General features: G+C 36.0%; 2 protein-coding genes across 2 annotated transcripts in view; one reads left to right on the top strand and one right to left on the bottom strand.

Annotated features, from left to right (window-relative positions):
- Window positions 1-1,002: 1,002 nt before the first annotated feature.
- LOC136039087 (uncharacterized) lies at window positions 1,003-1,902 on the bottom strand. The gene has a single exon (XM_065722571.1). It carries the CDS (start codon window positions 1,900-1,902, stop codon window positions 1,003-1,005), a length of 900 nt encoding a protein of 299 aa, XP_065578643.1.
- Window positions 1,903-12,118: 10,216 nt separating this feature from the next.
- Window positions 12,119-26,069, top strand: part of LOC136039352 (platelet glycoprotein 4-like) — a 40,932-nt gene continuing 26,981 nt past the window's right edge. Inside the window, exons 1-2 of the mRNA XM_065723013.1 lie at window positions 12,119-12,257; window positions 24,360-24,517. Coding sequence (XP_065579085.1) covers window positions 12,147-12,257; window positions 24,360-24,517 — 269 coding nt within the window. The 5' untranslated portion in view covers window positions 12,119-12,146. The remainder of the gene's footprint in view (window positions 12,258-24,359; window positions 24,518-26,069) is intronic.

The raw sequence follows: 26,069 nt of genomic DNA on the forward strand, positions 1-26,069 counted from the left end.
GTTGGAGAGTCGCACCTTCAGAGAAGTTGATAGAGTCTTGTTTTTCCAGATTGGCAAGAGGTTCTGAAGCTGGCGCCTGCCGGGCCAAGTATTCGTTTGATCGATTTAGAGCAGTCGTTATCAGAAGTTAGGAGGCTCCCTAGGTAGACGAAGGAGTCAACATTTTCTACTGGCTCTCCTTTTATTGTTAGCTGCACGTTTCTTGAAGCAGGGTCTCTAGACACCCGCATAACCTTGGTTTTGGCTGTGTTAACGACCATCCCAAAGCCCTCGGTTGCCGATACTAGTTTGTCGGTGTCAGCTTGGAGTAGATGCTCTTGACTGTTGAATTTTTCGATGTCATCTGCGTATGCCAATTTATCGATAAGCTTCCCTCCAATTTCTGCACCGTCAACAGTCTCGGCAAAGGATAGCGTTGCGTTGAGGAATAGGTTAAAGAGGTGGGATTACAAGAGGCAACCTTGAAGAATGCCCGCCGATGTCAGAAACCCCTCTGTCAACCCCTCGGGCATTTATACTTGGCTGACGAAATGTGAACACATGTCTCTTATCAGGATTACTATGTTTTCAGGGACTCCATAGTGTAGCAGGATGTGCCATAATCCATCTCGCCATATCAAGTCAAAAGCCTGCTTGAAATCAATGAAGAGTATTAGCAGCTCTTTAGCAAACTCAATATACTTCTCCATCATTTGCCGAGTGGAGAAAATCTGGTCTATGGTAGAGCGGTCTTTTTGAAACCCTGCTTGGTATTCCTCTAAGATATGGTTTGTCAGAGATTTCAGACGGTCAAGGAGTATTTTTGTAAGAATCGTCGCCGGTTGGCCAGCTAAACTTATTGGTCTGTAGTTGTTACAGTCGCCCTTTTCCCCCTTTTTAAAAAGGGGGGACGATGGTGGCTTTCGCCCAAGATCTGGGGAAGTGGCCCGTTTCCCAGAAACTTGTTATGACTTTGTGATAGATATCGACCAGTTCTTCTGGGCCTGCTTTTAGTAGTTCTGACTAAATACCAGCCGGACCTGTGGCCTTATTAATTTTTAGAGATTTTATTGCTGAGAGTACTTCATCTCTTAGTGGAAGAGGGCTTGGGTTTACTGGGTACTGCAGTAGTGGGAAAGATAGTAAGATGTTTGGGTCGGGCGTTATTGTGGGGTTCAGTTTTTTGCTGAAGTGATCCTTCCATCGTTCTCGTCTTCCCTCGGAGTCCGTGATTGGGAGCCCGTCTTTATCAAACAGTGTAGGAGCGGCCAAGGTCTTCCTTTTTGATAGTTCACGGACTTTCTTGTACATGAAGTGGCTATAACCTTTCTGAAAGGCTTCTTCATACTCACGACATTTGTCATTGACGTAGTGTCGCAGAGCTTGCGGGATTTTCTTTTCTACTATGCGCTTCAGCCTCTTGTACTCGTCCTTGCTTTGTCGATCCACCTTGTTAGCACGGGCGCGCTTCTGCACACATAGATCAATGATTTCGAGGGTGATCCACAGTTTATCCGAATAGTTCTGAATTCCCAGGATTTCACAAGCAGTTTCTCTGATGATGGATGCGCTCTCGTCAACCAATCGGTCAATTTCTTCTGTTGTTGGAGCTTCCATAGGTTGGATTCTTGACAACTTGTTTGAGAGTGCTGTTCTGTACCTGTTCCTTGTTTCTATGTTTTTCAGCAGGTCGACACAGTATCTTGGTAAGCTTTTCTTAGGCTGTTGGGGCTTCCGAATGCGCAAACGGGGCTGAGACATGACTAGAACGTGGCCCGAGTCGAAGTTGCCCCTGGCTATGGAGACTGTGTTCAGTACTGATGATTTCCATCGCTTGCCGACAATTATGTAATCAATCATGTTTGCAGTGCGGCCGTCAGGGGATCTCCAAGTAACTGTCCTTCTTTCTCTATGACGGAACATAGTGTTGATTATGAAACGTCCGTTATCCCGACAAAATCGATGAGCATTTCATCCCCGTTGTTCTGCCACCCATGCCCGAACTTGCCCATGACATCAAGTCCCTCATTTGAGTGCCCGATAATGGCGTTGAAGTCCCCAATCACGAACAGAACATCTTTCTTGGGAGCCATGTCAACGGTGTGTTGGAGTTGGCTGTAGAATTCTTCGGCTTCTTGGTCACTCCGGGACGAGTCTGAGGCGTAAACTTGGATTATGGTCATGTTAGCAATGGATCCTTTCAGGTGGTGAACTCCATCCCTTCTTCCAGACGTGATGAGCGTGATGTCGTTTATTCTTTCTATTCCTGTGGATGGAAGGTGAGTCTCAGATAACCTAACGATGTCCCAGCATCTTTGCCTTAACACCAGTCTTAACACCAGTTAAGACTGACGTATATTTATATTATATTCAAATTTGTAATGATGTGTTGGTATCAGGACCAGGACACATTCCAGCAAAGTGTCTTCGTCACGAAGCTAAGTTTTATTAGTTTTAGATAGAATCATTATATATTTGCTGGGTAAAATCTGTGAACATAGGTTTTAATTCGCCCTTTACCCCAAATCACCTGGAAATCTCGCCTTACGACCCTCTTCCCTACTCAAATTCTCTTTTCACTTGATATTTGAAAAAGTGGCTTTTCATCTTGCTCAGGATGCTATTTCCTTTTAGTAACGGGAGCTTGAATCCCCCTAAAATAGAGCCCATCAGTGATAGGAGGTGCAATTTTTTTTTCACTAATATGATTTAAGATTTGAGAAGCATGTCAATATATTAATAATTTCTGGAAAAATTGTCTTTGAATTTTCATCCAATTGCTTGAATACTTTTGTATGTTTAGAAGTTTTCTATGAAACAGCTTTATATACTTAATTGTTTTGCCAACTTTAACTGTTTTCTTCAGAAAACAGCTGCCATCAGACGAATACACTAACAAATAATTAAACACACATATTTAGGTACACTTCAAAGAATTAGCTGTCTTAAGTTTAAAATATAAAGTCAATTTTTCACCAAGACAACTTTAGAATCCCTTTCTGGATCTCGAGATTTAGGACTGATGTTCTGATAAGAAAAAAATGATAAATACTTATTTAAATTTCGTCCAAGTGTTTTTGTTTACATTTTTGTTCTTATCTGTGGTGTTGTTTATCAATTTAAAAAATAATGTAGTTTTGAATATTCCGAACAAATAATCTTTTTCTAGATTTGGGGATCTGCAACGAATGTTTTGATAAGAAAAATAGACAAATACTTATTTTAAGCTTCCTCATAGTATTTGTGTTTACATTCTATTCTATTAATCTTGCCTATCAATTTATGCTTATTAATTGTACTTTGGAATATCCTTAATGATGAAAAAGAACAGTGACAAGCTCAGGGGAATCTTAAGAACTAGGATGGCTTGTTCTACCCCAAGTCTGAAAAATCCATTTTTGTTAAACAAACACCGTCGGTTGACAGCCGCTATTCTAATGTGTAAATTAATTAGATCGTCTTTGGTATTTTAATACACTTACTATTATTATAATGAACGGGTTTTCTTTTTTTTGGGGGGGGGGAATAGGGAGTGTCATGAATATCCTTTAGTTAAAACAAACAGTTTTTTTTTCTAAAAGTGTTCCATTGAAAGCAGAACGAATTTGTAAAAGCATACTTTTTTTTATTTAAGTATTTAAAAATCCAATCACTAATGACAAGTTTGGAAAGGAACGAAATTAATGTTATTCTCGTGATACAACAAACATTTTCATGAAGACAAATTCTTCCTTTTTGTCATTCAAAAATACAAGAAATCAAAAGCTAAATAATAGTTTTCTATTTTTATTTATTTTTAAATAAAACAAAAAAAGTTCATACGTTAAGAAGACTTGAGGAGGGAGGATTAGTTCAACTTTACTTTGTCATTGCGCGGAAAAGGAAAACTACTATTTCTCTTATATTATCATCGGCGGTCTCTGTCTCGGAAACAGTAGAAGACGAAATTAGAAACATTTTTGCTACTCGCACGCTTGTAGGTTGTCAAAAAGGCGTATCAGCGTTATCTCTAGAGCCGTTTAGGGTATTTAGATTAAACTTACAGGGCAGGTTCAGGGGGATATTGATCTTAAAAAAGGCACTATTTACGCACTACTGCCACTAATAATTCAAAACATGCTATTTACGTGAAAGTTGTCAAGAGGTTACATCAGCAATACTCCCGAAACGGCATAGAATATGAAGCTGAAACTTTCAAGATATTTTGAGGGAGATGTTGAGCTAAGCAAAACTTCGAAAGAACGTAATTAAAGTGGAGAAAGCATTAAATTATGAACTAAGGTTTGAAGTGGAGGGAGTAGTCAGTCTGGACTTGCCCAAGTTAAAGATAGAAGCCGAGTTAGAATTGCAGGAAAATATATATAGAAAAATAAAAAAGTTTGTGATACCATGGATGTGAAGGAAGATTTGTTTTATGCGGAAGAATTAGCGACAGTACTGAAAGGATCAAAAAATAATAAGGCTCCAGGTGCTAATAGTGGAGTAAATGAGTCTCTTAAATATGAAGGCTCTGGGGTTAGAAATAAGTTACTAAAGATTATAAATAGGTTTTTTTTAAAAAGGGGGAAGTGCTTAGCAATTTTAGGAAAACCCTAATTAAACCACTGTATAAGAAAGGTGACAAGAATGAGTGTGGCAATTATCGAGGCATTAGTCTGGCCTCAGTAGGTAGCAAATTACTTAGTAATATGATACTTTCTAAATTGAGAGATGCTGTAGACAAAATTTTGAGAGAAGAACGGTGAGGTTTCACAAAAGGTATAAAATGTTTTAACCTAATTTTTACTTCATGATTAATGCTTGAAAAGTTCCTGAGTTATCACACACCTTTGGTCCTCAGTTTTATAGATTATGAGCAAGCGTTTGATTCTTTTGATAAAAAAAGCTTTAGCAAAGGTTTTATCCTTGTATGGTATATAAGACAAATTCATTAAAGTGATTTGTGCTATGTACGGAAATAACATTGCTGCGATTAAGGTAGGAAATGAGGTTAGCAGCTGGTATCTTATTAAATCAGGAGTTAAGCAGGGCTGTGTTCTATCCCATTATGTATGGATCGTTTTAATGGATTTTGTCTTAAGAAGCACAGGAAAGGCAATGGGACACCACGGAATCAAACCGGAAGGAAAAATTCTCTTGGATTATGCTGATTATTTAAGCATCCGAAATGAAAGTGTGAAGAAAATGAATGAACTTTTAGATGTTTTGTGAGTTCAGGGTGCTAGAATAGGCTTGAAAATAAATGTTAAGAAGACTAAGTCACTAAGGATTGGAATAAGTGAAGACGAAAAGGATGCGTTGGGTAAAGAAAAGATTGAACACGTGGACAGGTATTCCTTTCTTGGTAGCATTGTTAGTAAAGATGGTGGGAGCTGTGAAGATGTTAGAAGTAGAACGGCCAAGGCTCAGGGTGTTTTTTCGCAGTTGAAAAAAGTTTGAAAGTAAAGAAAGATAAGTCTGCGAACTAAGATTAGAGTAATTGGAACCTACAGTAATGGCAGCGGTCAAAGATGGCTCTGAAGCATGGGTGCTCCGAAAAGTGGATAAAGATATACTAGATGATTTCCAGAGAAATTGCCTACGGATTGTTGACTGACCGTAATTAACCGGCTGACTGACCGTATTTCTAACAGAAAGCTCTACAAAACTTACGGTTCAATCCCACTTTCTAGAGCTATAATGAGAGAAAGGTTGAGATGGCCAGGGTCCGTTTTGCGGATGAAGGATGAAAGATTGCCATAGATTGTCCTTTTTGACCAACCGTCTAGAATTAAACGGAAAGCAGGTCGTCCACAGTTGGGGTGGGAGGATGTCATAAAGAAAAGATTTAAATGAAATGGGAGCTTCCTGGGAGGGAGTAAAATGGGAGGCATTGAATAGATTGGGATGGATGAGGAGCGCGATTAGCTGTATTGGCCTCAGATAGCTTGGTTCTGCGGTGAGTTGTCAGTAGTAGTAGCAGTAGTAGTATTATAATCGAAAAACCCTTGTGTTTCAGGAGCCGTTCTTAAGAAATTGGGACAAATAGTCAAACTTTAGCGCAAAGAGAAAGGTATCGATTAGGAGCACAAACCCCTAACATACAGAGTAATTTTTGTTCGTTTTGAGTTTTAATGTTTCTCCTTACTTTCAGTTGAAATTTCTTTTTTACATTTATTTTCTGATCATATTTCAAATAACACCGGTAAATCTGGCTTCATTTTAACCCAAAATTCACAATTATTGTGTCTCTCAAATATGCTGAACAAGATGGCTATCTCAAATTTTGATCGCGCGACTTTAGGAAAAATGTACCTGAGAGGGAGCTAGGTACCCTCCAATGTTTTTGGGTACTTAAAAGGGCACTAGAACTAGCCATTTCCGTTCGAATGCACCCTCTCCGGATTTTTTAGGACGATCGGTTCGATACGATCACCCGTAGGGGAAAAAAAATACTCACTCGTGATCTTTCTTCTGGCAAATTTACAAAATTCCACATTTTGCTGGTGAGAGCTTGAAACATCTGCAATAGTGTTCTTTGATACGCTACATTTAAAGGTGAAATTTACATTAAGATTCTTTGACAATTTGGGGGTGTTTTTTTCCCTTTTTCGACAATCAGACAATTTTTCTCAGGCTCTTAACTTTTGATGGGTAACTCTAAATTTAATAAATCTTATATATTTGAAAACAAAAATTTCTTTGGTGTATTTAATGAAATCAAAATTCTTTTTTTAGAGATTCGGTTACTATTAAGCTGAGTTGCTCCTTACTCAAGTTTGTTACCACGAACTGTTAGACAAGAACGTAATTATACTTCATTGAAAACAAAATACATTCTAAGCGCATTCTGTCTTATAATGTTAATAAATACAAAACTCTCGAGACTGTCAGGAACGAACATGGATACATATTAAAATATCAATCTGTATTTCATTACGTTTTTCAGTAGTCTTGGTTAACATGATAATTTTCTTTATTAATTTATTTTTTTCATTGATGTTATTGTAAATGAAAACTTACAATTGGAAATAAGAATTGTTTTCAATAAAGCACAAGTAACATTCTGTTTAAATGTAAAATTTACATTAAAATTCTTTGACAATTTTGGGGTGTTTTCTCCCTTTTTCGGAAATCAGACAATTTTTCTCAGGCTCTTAGCTTTTGATGGGTAACACTAAATTTAATAAACCTTATACATTTGAAAACAGAAATTTCTTTGGTGTGTTTATTGATATCAAGATTCTTTTTTTTTAGACATTCGATTACTATTAAGCTGAGTTGCTCCTTACTCACAGTTTGTTACCACGAACTGTTAGACAAGAACTTAATTATATTTCATTGAAAACAAAATACATTCTAAGCGTGTTTTGTCTTATAATGTTAATAAATACAAAATTCTCGAGACCGTCAAGAACGAGCATGGATGCATATTAAAATATAAATCTGTATTCCTGTATATTTTTTCAGCAGTCTTGGTTAATATGATGATTTTTATTTTTAATTTCTTTTTTTCATTGATGTAATGGCAAATGAAAACTCACAACTTGAAATAAGAATTGTTTTCAATAAAGCACAAGTGACATTCTATTCTTAACAAGGCTCAAGAAGTGTTAGCCTTTCTTCGATTCTCTGCAGTTTCTGTAGATTCTCAGCTCATTGCTTTTCTTTAAAAAAAAAAGAATGTGGAGAAAGTTTTTTTTTTAATTAACGCTTGTGAAAGTTCTCTAGGAGTAAGATAACGACCGATGTTACAGTCATTCCTCTTCTTAGTCTGGTACCTCTTCAATATTTTTTTTTGGGGGGGGATGAGGAGAAAAGAAGTATTTATATTTTTATCATCAACACATCTGCTAGAAGGCAATGTTGGGCTCTTGGAAAACATAGTCATAATTGTGCATTTTAGGGTGTTCGTCTGATTTAGAATCTTCTGGGAGGAACAGTGACTTTTAAAAATAATTTTTTAACAGCCTTATTGCTAGGCAGGCTAAAGCAATTCAGCAAAGCCCATTTCTGATGTCTTTGTTCATTTTATGAGAAAAGGGCAACATCTAGTCATTTGCATCTCTAAGATCTCTGCTAAATATGACAGAGAGTAGCAGCTAAGGTTCCACTTTCACATTTAATGAGTTTGTTTGATATGATAGCCTATACGAGAGAAGGAAAGAAGTTGAATATCCTAGTGGAATAAACCATTCTATTCTAGGTGGAAGAAGAATATGAGTAAATATTTTGTTCTGTTTTTTGACAAGTGGTCATATTCATAAGCCAACTCCTTATGAGTCGTTACGCGGTCGAAGGAAATTGCGCATGGCCGTCATGGGTAACCAGAACTTAATGTCTTCGACACAGAGACCAGTGTGTGTCCGTTTAACCTTTGTTCCATTAATGCTACTACTACTACTACTATCACTACTAACAAATCATCGCAAGAACAAGCCACCTGAAGTCAACACAGCTACACACGCTCCGCCTATATCCCAAGCTAATCAATGCCTCCCTTTTCACACTTTCCCAGGGAGTTCCCATTTCCTTTAAACCTTTTCTTTATGACCTCCTCCCATCCCGGATGAGGACGATCTGCTTTGGTTTAGCCTTAGATGGTTGGCTGAAAAAGACAATCCTTGGCAATCTTCCATCCTTCATCCGCACAATATGCCCTAGCCATCTCGACCTTTCTTTCATTAGAGCCCTAGAAAGCGGGATCAAACCACATTTTTCGTATAGACTACTGTTTGAAAATGGTCAGCCAGCCGGGTACCCAGAACAATCCATAGGCAGTTTCTCTGGAAACTATCTAGCAAACCTTCACCCACTTTTCAGAGCACCCATGATTCAGAACCATATTTGACCCCTGTCATCACTGTAGTTTCTAATATTCTAATCCTGGTCTGCAAACTTATCTTCCTATTCTTACACAAATTTTTTAGCTGTGAAAAAACATCCTGAGCCTCGGCAATTCTATTTCTAACATCTTCACTGGTCCCACCGTCTTTACGAATATTACTACCAAGATAAATGAAGCTGCCCGCCTAATCAATCTTTTTGTTACCCACCGTCACCTTTTCCATCTTTACCTATTCATAGCTTTACTGACTTGGTCTTGTTATTATTAATTTTCAAACCTATTCTAGCATCCTGAACTTGCAAAACCTCTAAAAGCTCATTTATTTTGCTCACACTTTCATCAAGGATGCTCGAATCATCAGCATAATCTAAGTCCAGGAGAGTTTTTCCTCCCCGTTTGATTTTGTGGTCTCCCATTGCCTTTCCTGTGCACTTTACACAAAGTTTATGAAAAATATCCATAAGGGGGGATAGAATATATCCCTGCTTCTGAATTGATAAAGCAAGATTTTCTCACAGTACAGAAAGATTTTTTTTAAGAATTCCCACTCTCCTCTCCCATTAAGCCTACGAGAATCCAAGATTTATGCGTTTTACAAAATTCTATGCATTCTGTCCTTCTGGAGAATGTGTCAGAAATCTGAAATTAAGCAAATTCAGTTCCACTGCTTTCGGTCCTAGGCTTTAGTAGATCGTAAATTGAAAACACAGGCAATCCTAGAAAATACATTTTATTAAATTTTCTTCTGATTTAATATGGTGATATTTCCTCAGAGTGTAAAAAGAAAAAAAAATATTAAGAACTCCTTTACCATACACTATTCCCACATTAAACCTACGAGAATCCGAGATGCGTACGTTTTGTCATTTTCTATACTTTGTTCCCTTCTCGGGGACGCTTCAAAAAATTTGAAATTGACCAAATTCAATCCTACTGTTTTCAGTTCTAGGTTATATTAGGAGGTAAATTGAAAACAAATGTAATCTTAGAAAACACCTTTTATGAAGTTTTCTTTTGATTTGATAAAACGCTATTTCCTCAGAGAGCAAAAAGAAAAATTCTAAGAATTCATTAAGCCTACCCCACGCTCCCATTAAACCTACGAGAATCTGAGATGTTTACGTTTTGCCTTATTCTATGCGTTGTCTTTCTAGAAAATGCTTCATAACTCTGAAGTTAAGCATATGCGGTCCTATTGCTTTTGGTCCTAGGCTTTAGTGGATCGTAAATTGAAATCAAATACAATCCTGGAAATTACCTTTTATGGGTTTTTCTTCTGATTTGATAAAGCGAGATTTCCTCAGAATGTGAAAAAATATTAGTATTTCCCACTCTCCTCCTCTCATTCAACCTATATGAACTCGAGATATGTATGTTTTGCATTATTGTGTTCGCTGTATGTTTCTGCGGAGTGCTTCAGAAACCTGAAAATAAGCAAATTCGGTCACGTTGTTTGGTCGATCGTAAATTGAAAACAAAGGCAATTAGCATTCTTAATATTAATTTTCAAACCTATTCTAGCATTTTGAACTCGCAAAACCTTTAAATGTTCATTCTTTTGTTTTGCTCACACTTTCATCTAGGATGCTCATTTTATCAGCATAATCGAAGTCCAAGAAAGTTCTTTCTTTCCATTTGATTTCCTGTTCTCCCATTGCCTTTCCTCTGCTCCTTAAAACAAAGCCCATCAAAATGACCCATATAAAAGAAGATAGAACACAACCCTGGTTTACTCCTGATTTAATACGAAACCACCTGGTAACCTCATTTTCTACCTTATTCGCAGCAGTCTTATTTTCGTACATAACACTAATCACTTTAATGTATTTGTCTGGTATAATATACAAGGATAAGACCTTCTATAAACAAAACAGACTTATAAAATATAAAATCATAATTTATAAAACTGAGAACTAAATCTGTTTGATAACTCAGGCACTTCTCAATTATTAATATAAGAGTAAAATTTTGGTCGACACATCCTCTGCTCTTCCTAGAACTGCACTGTTATTCTCTTAGAACTCTGTCTATAGTATCTCTTGTTCTAAAAAGTACCATATTACTAAGTATTTGCTACCTACAGAGACCAGGCTAATACCTCTATTCTTACTAAATTCACTCTTATCACCTCTTTGACGCAGTGGATTAATTAGGGTTTTCCTGAAATCGTTAGGTGCTTCAGCAACTTATTTTGAAACTCAGTGCCATCGATTTAAAAAACTCATTTACCACACCATCAACACCTGGGGCATTTATATTTTTTAGTCCTTTCAGTACTAATGCTTCCTAACAAAACAAATCTTCCTTTATATCTTTTCCTGCAACTCTCTCCCAATTTCCTTATCACTAATTGTGGCCCTATTGCTCTCTTTAACTGAGAAAAGTCCGTATCGACTATTCCCTCCCAGTTTATTACCAATCCAGAGCAATACTTTACTAATATTCCGTCTAGCTACATTTTACAGATCCTTGGCTGTTTTATCCATGGTCTCCACTTCACACCTCCTTAGTTCATATTCTAACGCTTTTTCCAGTTCTTTACATTTCTCTTATTGTAAACGATTTATCACTAAGATAATTCTTGCATGAGCCCCTTCTCCTCTCCATTAAACATAAAGCTTTCTCACTAATATTCCTAGCTGCGTTCCTAACGTTCTTCCCTAAGACACCATCAGAAACTTCACAGATTATTTTCCTAAAATTAATCCATCCATCTTCTACCAGGTCAATTTTTAATCTCTCCAGTTTATTATTCAACTGTTCTTAGGATGTTTCTCTTAAATTATGATCCTGGAGTCTACCAGCTCAAAACAAGTACTGGTCAGTACTTGTTTTGAACAGCAGTTGAGATGCAGACCGCTGTGCAATGGATATCTGCAAGGGGAGACAGAATGATGAAAATTTTAGGGGGTGAGAAATCTTTTGAGTAAATAAAGAAATTTTTGGTTGGGTATTCGTGGGGTATGTGACTGGGGGTGTAAAACCAAGTATTTTCGTTGAAACACTCTCTCGTTTAATACTATTATTATTTTTTTTTAAACCTAAAGGGTTTTTAAATTTTTCTTCTCTATTTTTTAGTTTTTATGTGCTGTTTATTTACACTGTTTATTGCTCTATCGGAGGCACTTCTTGGTTGAATAGTAATATTTTCCTTTGTCTAATACGATAAAAAAGATATTTGATCTAATACGATAAAAAGATAAACAAATAGAGCTATTTTTACATTCATATAAATGTTTTTATTTACATTTTTATTTGATAATGTTGGCAAACATTTATGGAAATTAGAAAAAACTATAAAACAATATCTAGTTATCTAACGTGATTGCCCAGTGCAAAAATGAAGAGAACCATTATCGGCCTTTCGGTTGGAGGAGGTTTTGTCATTGCCCTGGGGGCCATCCTAGGATGGGTTGTTCTGCCACACGTTTTTGAAAGCACTGTTAAAAAGGTGAACTACCGGTTTTATTATCTAAACTGTTCTTTCATTCAGTAAAAAAGTCAACTTAAAAGTGGAATCAGTCCACTAAAAACTTGTGACCTCATATGCCATTAGTCAACCCTTAATCCAAGTTTACTCACTAAAGTTTTCAACTAGTGCCCTTTTATTACAGAAACGAAAGCCTATTTTGGAAAATTTATTTTATTTACAAAAATAAATACACTGAGTGAGCCCTTTTTCTTGAAGTATTTTTGTGTAAGAATTAAGCTCTAATATAAAGACCAGGGGGAGAGAACGTGGTAGCCCACCTCATGTCTAAAGTACCTTAAAATGGTATTAAACCCGAGCAAAAACTAAATATGAACGTATTTGTTCCCAAATGAGAGTTGAGAGCAGCGTTGAAACTTTAAAGCTATAAAAATATTTTGTATATGAGGGGGCTACGCCCTCTTCAAAACACGGATAAAACACACGAGGAATTTGGGTTAGATTTGGGGTATTACTTTTAACTCCTCATATGGTGATGGATTTAATCCTTAAAATCAGCAACGAAAATACATGTCCGATCACGGACGTGGATCAGTACTTATTTTTAGAAAGTTCAATGAAAGGAAGGTATGTTTTCACGGGGATCGCATCTTGGAAACTGACCCGACTGGACGACGCATCGGTGTTACGGAAGATACAGTGGTCCCTGGTATGAACTCCCCTCATTCGTCTCCCTTCATCCCTTTTTTTGTATCACTATTGTCTACCATGCGGATATCACAAATGGTTGGACAATCCTTGTCCAACCATTGTTTTCCCAACATTGTCATTGTTCTGGAAAATGGACCACAAAAATGGTTTTTGATATTGATAATGAAATACCAGTGGAACTTCATTACTCGGTAAAGGATTTTTTTTCTGTGCGTAAGCAGACCGGTGCCTAGGGATTCATTTAGCCCTTATAATATGGCTTTGGTAGAAGATTAGAGTGTACACTGGAAACCTTCATTATAAAAGCTTATTACCGACCTTCATCCGATGCAGAATATAGTTGCACATCACGTTCTTTTCTGGTGGATGGTGGCCAAGGGTTTCAAGGTCACAAAGATTCATAGGGCCCTCCAGTTTGATCAGAAGTCACAGATAAATACGTTTATTGACACATTTGTCAGTAAACGCTCTGAGGCAAAATCGAAGGTTGAAAAAGAAATCTTTAAGCTCATTTCAAATTCAAGCGTCGATAAGATGTGTGAAAGTATACGCCATAGTAGCCGTTGTAACGTTGTAACCGACCCAAAACAATGTGCCCGAATCATTATCGATCCAAATTTCATATTTTTCACGATCATAGACCCAAATATGGTCCTTTTCCATTGAAAAAAATAAGTTTAATTTTAAATAAAAATATTGCTGCTGGTAGCGCATTTTTGAAATTTCCAAGATACCCATGTTGAGATTTTATTACAATGTGTGTAAGCTCCAATGTTCGGGGGAGGGGCTAGTTCAATTGCATTATGGAGACACTGATTCACTATGTTAAACGTTAAAACAGAAAAACTTTTGGAAGATTTGGAAAATAATGAGCACAATAGCTCTCGAATGGACCACGCCAACTGAGACGAGTCCATTTACCCGGAGCTAGGGAAGCGCCAGGCCCAAAAAAGATGTTATTTTAAAATCTGAGCCAGGGAGTGACTTGAAATCCTATGGTGTGCTGTAAAGGAAAATTTTTCACATGAAGGTTAATAGAAAATGTGTAGAGAATAATTTAATTTCAGGAGCAAAGATCATGGTGATTTGCACTTTAAAATACAAAAACTATACAGATAGAGTCGAAAAGATGCCATGTCAGCCATATTAGACAAAGTCTATGTGCACGCGGAAGGTTTGAGAGTACTACCATACGGCCACTACCTTACTTCAGTTAGGCACCTATGTTTAGAATACAGACAGCGTCTTGGTTTAGAACAAATTCAATAGTTTGTAGAAGGCGGTCCGTTTTTTATCCAAAAATGTCTATCATTCTCCAACTCAGCACTGTTTTTCATAATGTTTTTATTTGTACTGTTTTATGGATTTACTTATTTTTTGCGCGAGGTGGAATCATTTTATCTTAATAAGTGCTTAATAATGTACTAATAGTGTTTTTTTTAATATTATTGATTACTGTCCCCTTTAAATAGATTCAAGTTTCTATTTTCCTTTAAAAATATAAATACATTTTAAAAATGTCTAATGTATTTATTTATATTACAGTAAACGTGCATTTAATTTTTTTCTGTTTAATATTATGTCTGTTTAGTAGTTAGATTCGGTTAGTTGTTTTTTGACAGGGAGAAGAGTAATATGTATAAACTTTAAACGCCGTTTAGATCATTTCTATGCGGTCCATCATTGTCTGACAAAACAACACTTTTAGAGAAAATATTTTAAAATCGTGATAAAATGTTTTTAAAAATCCGAAAAATATCTGTTATAGCTATATGCGACAAGACTCCTATGATAAAATAAACACTATTACACGAGACATAAAATTCGTACAGGAACTTGATTTGTTTTCATATTATTGAGCCAAACTCTGGTTGAATATTGATGATTTAGCTGAATTCATTGAGGAATGAACTGAAGAGATCTTACAATTATTCACGGTCCGGTCTCACCACTAAAAACTTCCTCAACTGTTGTTATTCCTAATCTCTTTCATCAGAGCAAATTCATGAGAACACTTGCATTGAATTGTGCTTACTATATCATCTACACCAGTGGTTCCCAACCTTTTTCGGTCCGCATACTCCTAGTCAAGGCCCAAAAAGTTTGCGTACCCCTTTCTTGAGAATCGTTGTTTTACTTTTTTCTTAACTAAAATCAGATTTTCAAAAACACGAGATTTATTGTCCAATATGACGGTGCTTAAATGTACGTACAAAATCAATGAGAAACTTGAGGCTGCTTTTTTGCTAAAATATTATCAAATCTTGGCTCGATGTCACTAACGGCAATTATAAGGTCATTTTGTACACTCAGTCTGTTTCTGTGTTTGGTTTTGATCAATGACATTGCCGAAAATGACACTTCACAAAGGTAAGTGGATCCGAATGGTAACAAAGCAGACATGGCGATTTCACTTAGTTCCTTGTATTCTCCTTTCACCTCCAGCCAAAACTGGGAAACAGTTACATTTTGGAATTTCAGTTCTAAGGCGCGATCACTGGCAAGTTCGATCAGATTCTCTGTAAGCATGTCACTAAGACCGGAGCTTGAGGTCACGTCTTCAACAAATGGATTCTGGATCCAATCCTGCGTTCTATCTTGGTTCATAATCGATGGGAAATATGACACAAGTTCATCTCGCAACTTTGTCAGATGCTCCCGAATACAATCACAGATTGTGTTGAGGTTATCAATTTCACTATCGTCCGCAAACTTGTCAAGGGTCGGGAAGACACTAACGCTGTTTCTTTGAACCTTTTTAAGCCAGAACTCCAATTTCTTGATGAAAGCACACATCTTCGAATTCAGGGAGAGTTCGTCCGTCCGGAAACCTTGCATTGACAGATTCAAGTCATTCAGTTTGTCGAAAATATCCGCAAGATAGGCCAGCCTGCAGACCCAGTCCTGGTTTTCAAAAGTGAACTGAATGCAGATTTTTGCTCCAGAAGAAACATATGAACTTCTTGTCGAAGCTCGAAAAGTCTGTTTAAAATCTTCCCACGAGACAACCAGCGAACTTCTGTGTGCAGAAGTAAATGCTGATGTTCTGAACCCATCTCTTGGCACAGCAACTTGAACATTCTTGAGTTCAGTGGTCGGGCTTTGATGAAGTTGATCACTTTTACAGCCTCGTTGAGGGTCTCGTGCAGATGTGCGTTCATCCTTTTCGATGCAAGAGCTTGCCTGTGAATGATGCAGTGCAACCGCTTCACCTTTGGATTTTTCTTCCTTATCCAGGCCATGAGCCCATTATTCTTCCCTGTTAGGGCGGCAGCTCCATCATTGCAAACTGATAGACACCAGTCCCACAAGATGCCCCCTTCTGCGAAGAATTTGTCAATCACCTTGAATAGTTCTTCTCCTGTTGTTCTTGACTGTAGGTTTTGACAAAACAGAATATTTTCTCTTATGTCAGAACAATCTTGATATCGAACAAAGACGATCACCTGGGCTTCACCTGACACATCCGTGCTTTCGTCAAGCTGTAACGCAAACATCTTCGTAAACTTTATTTGCTCAATAACCTGCATGACAATATCGCTTGCAATGTCTTCTATCCTTCTTGAAATGGTATTGTTCGACACAGGTATAGACTGAAGGGCAGTAGCAGTTTTCGTGTCAAACATTATTTCACTGACTTTCACTAGTGCCGGTAATATCAGACATTCGGCGATGGTGTGCGGTTTTTTCTGTTTCGCAACTAAATATGAAACAGCATACGAAGCCCGGAGAGCCTTTGAAGAAACTGATGCCACTTTTGCAATTTCCAAACAGTTACTAGCGAATCCTTCTTGTTTACGCTTGAAAAACTCTATGGGCTTACCGACATGAGAAGGGTGCACAGTACTGAGATGCCGGTTCATATGCGCAGGTTTCATGGAACTGTTGGCCAAGACTTGACCACAAAGAACGCACTGTGCATTCACTGGATCAGACTTTGTCGCACTAAATCCGAGCCCTAGGTATTCTGACAAATATCGACGCACTTTGACCGATGATTCGTCATATTTCTTCTTCTTAGGTGCAGGTTCAGAGTTTTGGGTACCATCATTCGGCTTCTTGTTATTCCTGATCAGGAATCTATCCATCTTTGTTTGCAACCACAATTCACGAACTTCGTGTTTCAACAGATGACAAGATACTGAGCTCGCTGAGTTTAAATCGGGACCTTACGGCTATGGAGAAAAATTAGCATCGAGACCTTACGGCTATGGAGAAAAATTAGCGGGTTATTGAAAGCGAAAGTTTTGAAAATGAGTCTGAAATTACGTACAATGGGTTATGTTATCTGATTTTGAGGGAAATGTTGGAACTGAGTCAGAAACAAGTTTTAAAGATGTAGACTAAATTAATTTTGGGACCTTCGCGTACCCCCTGCGAGGGTTTCGCGTACCCCCTGGGGTACGCGTACCACCGGGTGGGAACCACTGATCTACACAATTTTTCGTGTTTCAAGTTCTCTCATAACTTTAAACAAAGAAATATATCCTGGTAAACTGAAATTTTTCCTCTTGGCATGGAATCAAGCTATAAGTAAACTCTATGGTTACATTCTACTGGATCTCAATCGAAACACACCCTAAGAGTTACGTGTGGTCTTGGATATTGTTGACAATGAAATTATCGTATATCCAGCCGTGAACAGTAAAAAGGGTCATTAGTTAAAATCATGACACTTGAGAAACTACATTTCCGTCCTAGGTAATTCAAAAGAGGAAAGCTATAGTCAAAATTACACTGACAATGGATTTATTAATCTTCTATCTCAGCTTGTTTAAATTCAACCAAATCGCCAAAAATGTTCAAAAGTTCAATTGCCAAAAGTAGTTAAGCATCAACAAAGCAGTATTGTTCACTTGCATGTACCCTAGCTTGCAAAGGGAAAGAAAAATATTTTAGAGAAAACGGCTTGTTTAAGCGACTGGTGGCTTAATGGCTTAATTTCACGGTTAATGCCAATAATCGTGGTGCTTTTAAACGGTATTCTATAGAAAAAATGGCCAAACTTGACACCAGTTGGACTCATTCTTTCACCGAAAGAGAAACTTGAAGATAATTTTGACAATTTTATTACCATTACCGACGATGAAAAATTTATTTTTGCTTCAAAATGCTCTACAGCGTGTCGACAAGCATGAGCCCTACCGTGAAACATCGCTCAAAGTAAATATCATTCACCAAACTCAACCTCTAAATATACCAACATCAGTACCACTGTCAAAACAGGAAGAAGATTTATGTAAAGCTTTATCAAGTATTGTACACAAAATGTATCATTCATATCAGAAACAAAGTAAAATACTCTTGCCTTATATCGCTGAAAATGAACATGTACAAATCGATGACAAAAAGAGTGATGTTATAATTCATGGCAAGAGTTACCATGTTGTTGATTAGGTATCAGATTCAATTGCCAGTCGTATGAGACTTAGATCATTTGATAGTCACTTGTACAAATTGTTAAAGTCATCGAGATTTCCGATAAGTCTTATTTGAAATAAAGATATTTTAAATGGATTAAGGGAACAGGTAGAAATATCAATAGATTTTTTTACATGGTGTTTGGAAAATACTTAAACGTCAAGTGGGGTTGATGATTTAAAAGATGTCTAAAGGAGGCGTATTATTATCAGCGTATCACCTATTAGTATGCAAAAGGGTAGTCGACACTTCAGCCCACGTTTCCATTCATAATGGCTCAAGTGTTAAAACGTGTTTATGGAAATATTAGTGAAGCGGGAAGTCTAAGTTCTCCCCCATTAATTGCTAATATTAACAAAAGATTTTTCCTATTAATAAACTAACTTGTTAGTATTAAAAAGAACTTGTTACTTATAAGAAAAACAGGTTACGATGAAGAAAAAACTTATTATTATTACGAAAACTGTCTTGCTCTTAAGAAAAACTTTGTTTCTCGTAACAGAAAGCTTATTAGTATTAGATAATTAAAAAACTTGTTTGTACAAAGAAACTTTTTACTATTCAGAAAATGTTGTTACTTGATGGAAAAATTGTTAATGCTAAGAAAATATTGTTACTATTAGGAATAAATATGTTATTACAATTCGTTGCTGTTAGAAAAAAACTTGCTACTATTATGAAAAATACTTGTTAGTGTTAATATAAAAATGTTATTATTAAGAAAAAACTTACTACTGTTACAAAAAAAAACTCACTAATTTTTGTAAAAACTTTTTAATATTCAGAAAAACATATTACCATTAAGAAAAAACTTTACTGTTAAGAAAACCTCCTGCTATTAAGAAAATATTATTACTATTAAGAAAAGTGTCTTATTTGAAATAAAGATATTTTAAATGGATTAAGGGAACAGGTAGAAATATCAATAGATTTTTTTACATGGTGTTTGGAAAATACTTAAACGTCAAGTGGGGTTGATGATTTAAAAGATGTCTAAAGGAGGCGTATTATTATCAGCGTATCACCTATTAGTATGCAAAAGGGTAGTCGACACTTCAGCCCACGTTTCCATTCATAATGGCTCAAGTGTTAAAACGTGTTTATGGAAATATTAGTGAAGCGGGAAGTCTAAGTTCTCCCCCATTAATTGCTAATATTAACAAAAAGTACATGGCAGTGTACTATTACACTTGGCACCATGAACATAAATAAAATAGTCAGTGTATTCAATTTGGATCCCCAAAATGTCCAAATAATGTCCTTTTGCATACCCTCAGATTTCCTGAACCATATTCAAAGGGATAAAAAATACCCTTATGATTGTCCTTCAACTGTAAAGACGGAACGTTGGCTGCGCATATCTCGAACCGTGAAGAATATTGACTTTTTTCATCCCCTTGGACTACTGTATTTATTCTACACGCCTCATACCGAAAAATTTCTCGAGCAAAGTAGAAAATCTATTATTCAAAATCAGATGCATGTAAAAGATTTATAAACAAAAGCAGTGGTTCTCATGCCCTATTATATTTTATTTTTGATATCGCGAAAATGATTAAAATTTCAGCATTTACGTAGACAGTCCTCGATTGAATGACTATCTAGTTGAAAATAACCTTTTTTACATGTATAATATAAATTTCAATGCCCTAGCAGTCAAATGTTCGAAAAATGTCTATGAATTTGTTTAGATATAAAACTTTGATGTACATAAAAAGTCCGTGTCCTTTAAATATTTTCTTCCACGTATAGGTCACCATCGGTAACGATAAGCAGCGGCAGCTCGTCAAGCTTTTACTTATTTTGGCATGAAAAGTCAGGGTCACATTTTCTACAATATAATGTAACTTCATTTTTAATATATCTCCTTGTAAAGTCAATAATTATACTTTGACTCATAGTATAAAATTCGCTTTTTCAATTTGCCAATTTGAAACAATGTCACATATGATATTTTCATACGAAGAATCACTTTCTGTAACAGGCAAATAAAAGTCAGTAGACTTATAATTATAGTAGCCATTATCTTCACAGCGATGTCATAAACACCCGACTCTCTTATTATTCCAGCAATTGATGCTTAGACCAGGTTCTTCCTCCCTAAAAATTAAAACCACGATGACCCCAGTCTGTTAAAAATAAACCAAAATCACATTTTAGTTTTTTTGATTGTAAGTATTTTCCTATTGATGAAATTTATCATAGTGACAATTGGAGCATAGGAAACCTCTATTGTGAGAGCCACAAGCATCTTCAAGGCAGGAATTACAGTCTTTAATTTGCTAAGCATATCCTCTATGTAATTTATATGGATTGCATAATCTACACTTTTCATTGCAGTAATCAATAATGGTATAAGCCCCGAAGGATAACCAGCTGTCCAAAAGTATACAAGAATAATGCGCATGTTTAAAACATCTTTTCAATTTTGACTGTCTCATTGCCAAAATTAGCTGACTAGGGATTGATAAAAGGAATATTTTCTATGAGGAAGAGTAATCGGGTGACGTCACACATCAAATCGTTGAAAATCCTTTAGACAAGCTTTTTTAAGTGCAGACTTATTTATTGTTGGCATGGAAATTGCGCGTGTTAAATGAATCTCTAGTTAGTGCTCAAAAGCAAATCCACAGTATCATTTGCATTGTTTCAACTAATATGCCAATAAATTGAGTAAACGTGTCTGGCCTAAGACATAAAAGTTTAACACAATAGTCCAAAGATGAAGAATCATTTCTCACTATATTGTTCAGCATTCCTTGAGAAAATATTTTTCTTTGACGAGATAATTCTTGAAAATCCTCATCTAGAATCAAACTTTTTTTCCAAAGTCACTAGATTCTATATGATTTTTTGTTTCTCAAATCCAGTCATTTTTAATCTTTAAACTCTCACTACCGATTACAGCCTGACAAAGAATGAAGATTTCTTCATGCTAGTAAAATATCCAACAAACTCGCTCCTTTTTTAGAGACTGATTCACGGTTCAATTAATGTATCCGTGGGTTAACTATCATTGGCGCTAGTAACGTTTGCATGTATTGTTCACTTGCATGTACCCTAGCTTGCAAAGGGAAAGAAAAATATTTTAGAGAAAACGGCTTGTTTAAGCGAGTGGTGGCTTAATGGCTTAATTTCATGGTTAATGCCAATAATCGTGGGTTAAGTGGGTTAACTGGGTTAATATACGTGGGTTAACTATCATTGGCGCTAGTAACGTTTGCATGTTTTTTTATAATTCATCATTTCATCTTTAATTTCCCTGCTGATAATGTTTGCTAGTGACCTATTTTACCAGTGATTCTGCTGTCTATTATCATGCTAGTTTTACACAGATTGCAGTTTCGGCACCTAGACAAGATATGCTGCATGATAATGTTGTGGGGGTACACCTGTCTTCTTTTTTCATTTCGTTGAACGTTAATGCTAGGAGGATGGTGATAATATTTAGCAAATGGTAATATGCCACCAGGAGCATCAGCATAAGCAAGAAGTTGGCCGTTGTCATCAACTAAAAGTTTTATTTTTGCATTCTCTTTAGACGCTAACTTCTCTGGTGATATTACTCTGGCATATCTACCTCTATAACACTTGAATTTTTTTCGGGAATCACCGTTAAACTTCTTCGTGATCTTAAACCATTTAAGAAGAAAAGAGTAGCGGCTGTGGGCGTCATAAAAATGCCCTGGGCGTCATTGGTGATGATTACAGACAGTTCTTTCGTAAAGTTTACAAATATCAGCCTTGAAAGAAGTCTGCCTTCTCCAAAGGCACGTTAGTTTCTAAGTGGGAGACAATAGCTTATTAAAGGAGAGACATAGAAGACAGATGAATAATAAAGATTAGAAAAAATTCGAAATGTCATATATTTGGAGCATCAATTAAACAATTATTGAAAGCAAAAGACTGCACGAAATGATCTGCTGGCCTAATCCTGCAATTATAAGCATAACTGCCGGAAGTTGCATATTATAGTTTATAGTATCGGATATCTCAAGTTTTTTGCATGCATGCATTCCATACATTGATTTGAGCTTGTTTTCACCAGCCCACGGTCTCTAACTGCATAAATGGGTTTTTTTTTAAATTGAGGTGCATTTTAACAATGTGTAATGACTTGATTCCTGGGCCTTTCAAGGAGCTATTTGCGGACGCCTCAAGGAACTCGAGGACTGTGATTGCTCAGCTCACTATTATTATATTATTCTAGCTATATTTGAGCTGCAAACACAACATAATAAACCAAACGCTATACGGAAATACAGGAACTCATTTATCATGAGTGGTTATAATATATCCAATATTGTATGAATTAAAAAAGTAGGAAATATAGCCAAGAAATAAAACATTTCAATTACAGGTGAGTCTGGAAATTTTATATCTATCGTATCAATTATATTTTACTAGCTGTTGGGGTGGCACGAAGCCCACCCCAACAGCTATATATCTATATATATATAATATATATATATATATATATATATATATATATATATATATATATATATATATATATATATATATATAAATATATATATTATATATATATATATATATATATATATATATATATATATATATATATATATATATATATATATATATATAATATATATATATATATATATATATATATATATATATATATATATATATATATATATATATATATATATATATATATATATATATATATATATATATATATATATATATTAACTACGTAAAACTTGCGAATATACAACATTCTTCGCTGTCCCATTGTCTGTGCATATAAATAGATTGTCAGGTTTACTGACTCTTGAACATGCAACATATAATTGTCCATGGGAAAAACAATCCGTATTCAAATCTATACCTCATTATTCTAATGATTGCCCTTGAGCTTTGTTGATGGTGATTGCTACTAAATAGATTACAATACTAAATAGACATATAAATAGATTGTCAGGTTTACCGACTCTTGAATATGCAACATATAATTGTCCATGGGAAAAACAATCCGTATTCAGATCTATACCTCATTATTCTAATGATTGCCCTTGAGCTTTGTTGATGGTGATTGCTAATCGAACATTCCCTGTGTCACCGTCGTCATTTGTATATCCCCCCTGTGCCCCCCGGCTTCCCTTGATGGTGATTGCTAATCGAACATTCCCTGTGTCCCGGTCGTCATTTATATTCCCTGTGTCCCGGTCGTTATTTGTGTCCCGGTGTCCCAGTCTGTAATTTCTCTTTGAGTGTCCCGGTCGTCATTTATATTCCCTGTGTCCCGGTGTCCCAGTCGTCATTTGTGTCCCTGAGTCCTGGTCTGTAATTTCGTCAGTCGTTAAACATGACGTGAGTCGACAAACAACTTCATGACGGCATAATACTAAATCCTTATAATGACGTCAGTCGACAAACATACATGACGTCAGTCAACACACAAACAACTTAATTTTATACATATATATATATATATATATATATATATATATATATATATATATATATATATATATATATATATATATATATATATATATATATATATATCAATCGTAAATTTTCATATCAATTTATACTTTTCCATCGGAACTCTTTAAGACTTGGACCACAAGGAGATTTTGTTTTTACTTCAAACACTAATCTATTTATACAACCTTTTCTTATGTGCTTATGCCAGATTTGCCTCTCACTCAGACTTTCTGTGTTAGCTTTTTATCCAATTGGCCATGGCTTGATGGCAACTCAATTTTAATTAAAAAATCAATGGACTCGGTCTTGGTCTTTTTATGTAATTTTGAACTTTACTTTTCTATTTTAATCCATTTATTCATCTGAGTGCGAATTATTCAATGTTGTCTTTGGTAACAGTGCATCTCCACCCCATTGAAATTCAAATTCAAGTGCCACACATAAAATTCATTTCAGTTCCCTAAATAGTCTAGTCACAAGAAAAATGAGTTTAAAGGACGTGCACACATTTTCCTATAATTTTTTTTCCAGGAAACTCTAATAGTAGAAGGATCTACTCTGTATCCAATATGGGAAGAAGCTCCAATTCCAATCAATATGAAGTTTTGGATCTTCAACATTCTAAACCAAGATGAAGTCTTACAAGGAAAAAAACCAATATTGGAAGAGATAGGTCCATTTGCATATAGGTAGTCCTCTTATTAGAACTCAGTGTGTAATAGAATCGTAAATTCACGACTTTCCAGCCCTAGCCTAATCAGCTTACATGATGTAAATTAATCTATTCCATACATAAATCCTGAAAGAAACCCAGTAAAAGCAGACCCTAAAATCAGAATCACCACATTAGCATTGATCATAGCATCCTTTCCTGCGTCAATAACGTTGACTCAGTAAAGGATGCCATCTCCCAAAAACTTTTTTTCCTGACCCCTTCCTATTTTTACAGCAAGATTTCTTTCTAACGCAAACCTATGCTAGAAATGTAAGATTAAAATTGGATATCGGGAGTGAATTCCTTTGAAGAATCGGAAGTTCAAGTGCCTTAGTTAGACCCAAACCAATCGGAAAGTCACCAATTCCCCATCAACTTATTTTCTAGAACTTGGGCAATCTATTGCCTCCCATGACATTGGGTGACAGTAATAATAAGGCTATGTTGTTATTAGCTGTCACAGGGAAGAAAATATAAAAAAAATGGTTTTAAATCAGTATGATTGGAGGGCAAAAAGGTGATCTGTGCGAAGGCTCGGTGTAAATCTAATATGCAACAAAAATGAGGCAAGCTGAAGTTGGGGACTGAGCCAATTCAATTATGGGATGTGTCCTGACTCACTGAAGAACAAGCCAAGTCCTGACTTGGGACCATGACGATTTGGATAAAAGTCACGAAATCAATCGATGCAAAAATTGAAAATTCCCAAGTTTTTCTAATTTTTGAATGAAAAGAAAATCAAAAGAAAACATGGTGACAAAAAAAGTCTTTTTAAAATGGAAATGCTAAATTGAAAGTCACAACTGCATTGACCCTTAATTTTTAGTTTCTTTCCTTTAAAGCTCGTTAGAATATTTTTTTTTTTATTAGAGGCTTCACGGTTTCAACCCAAATAATAATATGCCACTAGTTCAGGTAATTATATCACTTTATACTTTTGAGGTCTTTGTTAGCCTACACCATCTTTCAAATACCTCGACAGAAGGATTTTCTGAGAACACCTATGCTGGAAGGGCACTCTACGTGGTAACAAACTGTCGGTCAAAACTCGTTTTCAAGTGTTCTTGGCGGGAACACTACAAAAAAGTTAAAAAGCCTCGTATAGTTTCGCTTAGACTACCTGTCTTGACTTTACTCTAATTAGGCTCTTGGCTCTGAAGTTCTTCATCACCTCCACCGAAGTGATAATTAAAAAGTCAACGGAGTTGATAGGCTTTACTTAATTAAACCAGCAAAAGTTTATTAATAGAGCAAGCATAAGGATAAGTGCCAAAGCAGGGTAATTTCGGAATTATGCACAGCTGGTAGGAATTTGGTAAGTACAACCAGCAAGATTGAAGTAAAATCAGCAGCAAACACTATGTTATTCCAAGTAAGCCATAAACTAGCTATCGCGCTGCAAAAACAAATGTTCAAGCGTCAGGGACCCCAGGGGGAATGCACCTTGTACGTTAATCAACAAACCGTATCACAAAGCTTTACAAACTGGTGAAATATTTATTTATTCCAATCTCAATTCACCTTTC

This window comes from Artemia franciscana, chromosome 19 (genome assembly GCF_032884065.1).
Source record: "Artemia franciscana chromosome 19, ASM3288406v1, whole genome shotgun sequence".
NCBI classification, from domain to species: Eukaryota; Metazoa; Arthropoda; class Branchiopoda; order Anostraca; family Artemiidae; genus Artemia; species Artemia franciscana.

Coding starts and splice junctions, on each gene's coding strand:
- LOC136039087 (XM_065722571.1), bottom strand. CDS start 1,902: ATGTTCCGTCATAGAGAAAGAAGGACAGTTACTTGGAGATCCCCTGAC.